At 34.1% G+C, this 2313-nt stretch overlaps 1 protein-coding gene across 1 annotated transcript in view; it reads right to left on the minus strand.

Moving 5' to 3' along the window:
• The window catches only part of LOC108752223 (inhibin beta A chain-like), a 17019-nt gene extending 15435 nt beyond the window's left edge, over positions 1–1584 (minus strand). The window contains exon 1 of the mRNA XM_018492904.1: positions 912–1584. Coding sequence (XP_018348406.1) covers positions 912–1296 — 385 coding nt within the window. The 5' untranslated portion in view covers positions 1297–1584. The remainder of the gene's footprint in view (positions 1–911) is intronic.
• Positions 1585–2313: the final 729 nt, after the last annotated feature.

Consider the following 2313-nt stretch of genomic DNA (forward strand, 5'->3'; position numbering starts at 1 on the left):
AATTTATTCAAGTATAATTTATTCGACGATAAAAATTATATACTAAAAAAAAATGTTATGAATAAATCAACAAAAATGTTTAAAGAATAGCATTTTGAAAGAATAGCAAACAGAATTTCTGGTTATAATAAAAATTTTCTGTTTGGTCTCATTAGAATATCATTTTGTTGTGGTTTTTTTTAACTTAATCGGAACATTTTTCTTAGTGTATGTATATATAATATGTATATACATATATATATGTATGTATATGTACATATTATGCATACATAATTTTTATCTTCGGAAAAATTATGTATTTTAATAAATTTTAAAAATTGTAATGCTTTAAAATATTATAAAAATATAAAGTTTAAAATTTTTAGTTAAGAATTTTTGACATTGGATCATACTACATATCTTAATTGATTTTATATTGCAAATTTTAAAATTACTTTTTTGTCCCGTTCAATAATATTTCTTTATATTCTGCATTAAAAAGGAAGGATAATCGTTAATTAGAGTCCGACCGAAACTTCTGCCGAAATTGAAAACAAACACTCACTACGTGTTAGTTTCGACTGAAATCATATAGTTCTTCTTCGTAAATATTAATTTTAATATGTAATTATTGTTTCAATAATTAAATTATGATGTTTAGGAAAACGAATACTTATATTCTTTGACCAAAATTGACACACAACGGTTTTCAATTTCGGCCAAAATTTAATTATTGTTTCAATAAATTATAATATTTATAAAGAAAAAGTATGTAATATAATATATGAACATGTCTATGGCTTTTACAGAATACCTATTTATTAATTTTGGTTTCGGTTGAAATTAACATGTAGCCGAGTGTTTCGGTTCAGTTTTGGTCGGACTCTGTCGTTAATCTTGTGTATTGTTTATTTTAATTCGTGAAATCTTACCTTCGTTTGGGAACACGACGACCTGGTTGGTTTTCCCGTAGAAGTTCTCTGCCGGTCTTTCTAAATTGGGTCGAAGCACATTGCCGTTGATTAAAGGTTTAGGCAAGGTTGATAGTGGCATCGAAACTTCGGGCGGTTTTGACAATCGCAGCTTCTTTAGAATCTGCTGCTTCACGTACTCCACTCTCAACTCGGTTAACAGCGGGTCAGAATCGATCACATTGACTTTATTTTGCGCGCAACCGATGCAGTCAGCCTCTTTGTTGATTGACGATTCGGACGACAAATGGGATAGTAATGTGTGTATTCTCAGGGGGCTGATCGCCCATTGAGCTGCGATACCCCCTATGAAAAGAACAAAAAAGATTTCCATGAAGAGACGCATTTTTCCACAGCAATCCAAATGGAACTGATTTTTCTTTAATCCGACTTCTTCTTTAGTCTTTGATTTAACCACGTAGGTTAATCCGCTGATGATTTACTCGAGTTTAGTTATCAAGTTTAAACATCGAAAACAATTTACACGTTGATATTATCGACATTATTTCGTCGACTGAATTTAACACTAAGTTCGACACTGAATTTGATTAGTAAGTTGAATTCAAATATCTTCAAGTACCATCGATCTTCATGACTTTGTAAATATATTTAAGACAAATGTTTCAAATTATATTTCTGGTGGTTCTGGTATATCAATATTTATAATACTTTCAAGTTAAGTCGAAACTGGCGATTTCTGTATTTCTTTCTAAATTCCAACAGGATTGGCGCGCAATTTGCGCAATATTAATTTTAGTGACAAAGTTGTAAAAGTCAAACAGGTCACCATAATCGTCGAGTCGATATCTCGTGAGATTGTAAACCGCTTCGTCAATTATGGCCTCGCTTCTTTCCTTTTTTTCTCTTTACGTATTCTTAGGTATTATATTTCTTATATTTCTTCATTCCAAACGTTAATCTGCGGAGTCGGCAATAATTTTTTTTACGAATGTAGAGGAAGACGGATATCTCTCTCTCTCTCTCTCTCTCTCTCTCTCTCTCTCTCTCTCTCTGATCTCCGAGAACAATTCTCCTCCTTGTAGTGACCGACGTTCTCGACGGCGCGTTCACGGAGACTGGAGGTGAATCGTTACGATGGTCCAGTGATGTAGTTGACTCTGTTATAGGCTGAACTTTGTTCCGCAGTTGCCAGGGCCAATACGGATTGGACGGGGACGAGTGTGATATCAGCGCAAGCACGCGCCGCGAACATGTTGCCGATGGGATTCCTTATGGTCCATTGGCGGTTCCTGAAATCTCAAATCTGTCTTAATAGGCTGATAAACCGCGAATTTATCTCCATTCTGATGGAAGGTGTCCCGCTCATTCATTGACATCTCGGCGAACCGATTATTTCATCCGA

This window comes from Trachymyrmex septentrionalis, unplaced genomic scaffold (assembly GCF_001594115.1).
Source record: "Trachymyrmex septentrionalis isolate Tsep2-gDNA-1 unplaced genomic scaffold, Tsep1.0 scaffold6, whole genome shotgun sequence".
In the NCBI taxonomy this organism is placed as follows: Eukaryota; Metazoa; Arthropoda; class Insecta; order Hymenoptera; family Formicidae; genus Trachymyrmex; species Trachymyrmex septentrionalis.